The 1,832-nt window shown below is 51.8% G+C and overlaps 1 protein-coding gene across 1 annotated transcript; it reads left to right on the top strand.

Annotated features, from left to right (window-relative positions):
- The first annotated feature begins 247 nt into the window (after positions 1-247).
- Positions 248-1,630, top strand: GPR61 (G protein-coupled receptor 61). Its single transcript, XM_070748859.1, has one exon. The coding sequence runs from the start codon at positions 248-250 to the stop codon at positions 1,610-1,612; it is 1,365 nt and encodes a 454-aa protein (XP_070604960.1). The 3' UTR covers positions 1,613-1,630.
- Positions 1,631-1,832: the final 202 nt, after the last annotated feature.

Raw genomic sequence — 1,832 nt, 5'->3', positions numbered from 1 at the left:
CTATGACAAAGAGTCAAGATGAAACAGATTTGGTGAATTAAGCAGAGCCCCTGATTATAATGGCTCACGAAACTGCACAGTACTGGGAAGTATAAGTAGCCCAAAGACCTGCTGGACGCTGAATGTTAGCAAACGATATGGCTAGTGGCTGCTTGCCCTCCATCGTCTCTCTTGATTCTCTGTGATTACTTTCTGGGGACCCAGAATAGGATGGGTGATGGACTTGTAAAGGGAGGTGCCAATCTCCATGGAGCCTTCTCCTCCCACCCCGTGGGTATGGAATCCGGCCAGGGTCAGGCGACTGCTCCAGACGCCCCAAAGTTCTATGCTTCTCAATTCTAGCCTAGACACCAAGCCCAGAGACGTGGCCTCCGAGTCTGTGGGCCTCTTCTTCATGCTTTTGATCGACCTGACAGCCATTGTGGGCAACGTAGCGATTATGACGGTCATTATCAAAACCCCAGCCCTGAGGAAGTTCGTCTTCGTGTTCCACCTCTGCTTGGTGGACCTTTTGGCTGCTGTTACTCTCCTGCCTCTAGCCATGCTGTCCAGCTCGACTTTCTTTGATGGCACGGTCTTCGAGGACGCCATATGCCACACCTATCTCTTCCTGAGCGTCTGCTTCATCACCATGTGCATCCTTTCAATCTCCGCGATTAACGTAGAGCGCTACTACTACGTGGTGCACCCCCTGCGCTACGAGGTCAAAATGACTGTAAGCCTGGTGGTCTGTGTCCTGGTTGGTGTCTGGGTCAAGGCAGTCGTTATGTCCATCCTCCCCATCCTGGGATGGCTGTCCCAAGACCACGTCAATAGATCCCTGGCCTACAGTGGACAGACCTGCTCCTTGCAGTGGAGCCGAAGTGCCTACTGCAAGTTTTTTGTGATTTTCTTCGCTGTTTTCTACTTCCTCCTGCCGGTCTCCATTATTTTGGTGGTCTACTGTAATATGTTTAAAGTGGCCAGGGTAGCTGCCATGCACCATGGCCCACTCCCCACGTGGATGGATACCCCACGGCAAAGGTCAGAATCTCTTAGTAGCAGGTCCACCATGGTGACTAGTTCAGGAGCCCCTCGGACGACCCCCCAGAGGACGTTTGGGGGTGGGAAGGCTGTCATCATCCTTCTGGCGGTGGGGGGACAATTTCTCTTCTGCTGGTTGCCCTATTTCTCCTTCCACCTCTACTCGGTGCTGAGCTCCCATTTCCCTGGCCAGCAGACGGAGAATGTGGTCACTTGGATGGGTTATTTTTGCTTCACGTCCAATCCGTTCTTCTATGGATGCCTCAACCGGCAGATCCGAGGGGAGCTCAGCAAGCACCTCACCTGCTTCTTCAAGCAACCCCCCGAGGAGGACCTCAGGTTACCCAGCAGGGAAGGCTCCATCGAGGAGAACTTCTTGCAGTTCCTGCAAGGGACAGGTTGCCACGCCGAGGCCAGGAACGCCCTTACCCAGCCTAGCCCCAAAAGGGACCAAGCGACCATCGATTTCCGGATCCCGGGACAAATTGCAGAAGAGACCTCAGAGTTCCTGGAGCAGCACATGAACAGCGATATCACTGCCTCCGACAACTACATCACAGCTGCACGTTCACCAAAGCCTGAGCTGTAGCTAGGTTTCTTCTCCTCCTCCTTTTTTTTTCTTTTTTGCACTTGACAATCTTGATTTATCGATGTGTGAAATGCAGAATATAGCAGCTGAGGAAGAATGTGTACGTTTGTATATGGGGGAGTATTTAATAAATACACCATGGCAATTGGAACCCTTTCTCTCCGATGTGCTGCTCAACTAAACCCACACACAAAATCAGCTGCTATTAGTATCCAGTTAA

The sequence above is a fragment of the Erythrolamprus reginae genome, chromosome 3 (genome assembly GCF_031021105.1).
Source record: "Erythrolamprus reginae isolate rEryReg1 chromosome 3, rEryReg1.hap1, whole genome shotgun sequence".
In the NCBI taxonomy this organism is placed as follows: Eukaryota; Metazoa; Chordata; class Lepidosauria; order Squamata; family Dipsadidae; genus Erythrolamprus; species Erythrolamprus reginae.
The sequence above is the reverse complement of the archived record's forward strand: the minus strand, read 5'-3'. Positions and strand labels throughout refer to the sequence as shown.

Excerpts from the sequence above, each read along its gene's own strand:
- GPR61 (XM_070748859.1), top strand. The coding sequence starts at position 248 with ATGGAGCCTTCTCCTCCCACCCCGTGGGTATGGAATCCGGCCAGGGTC.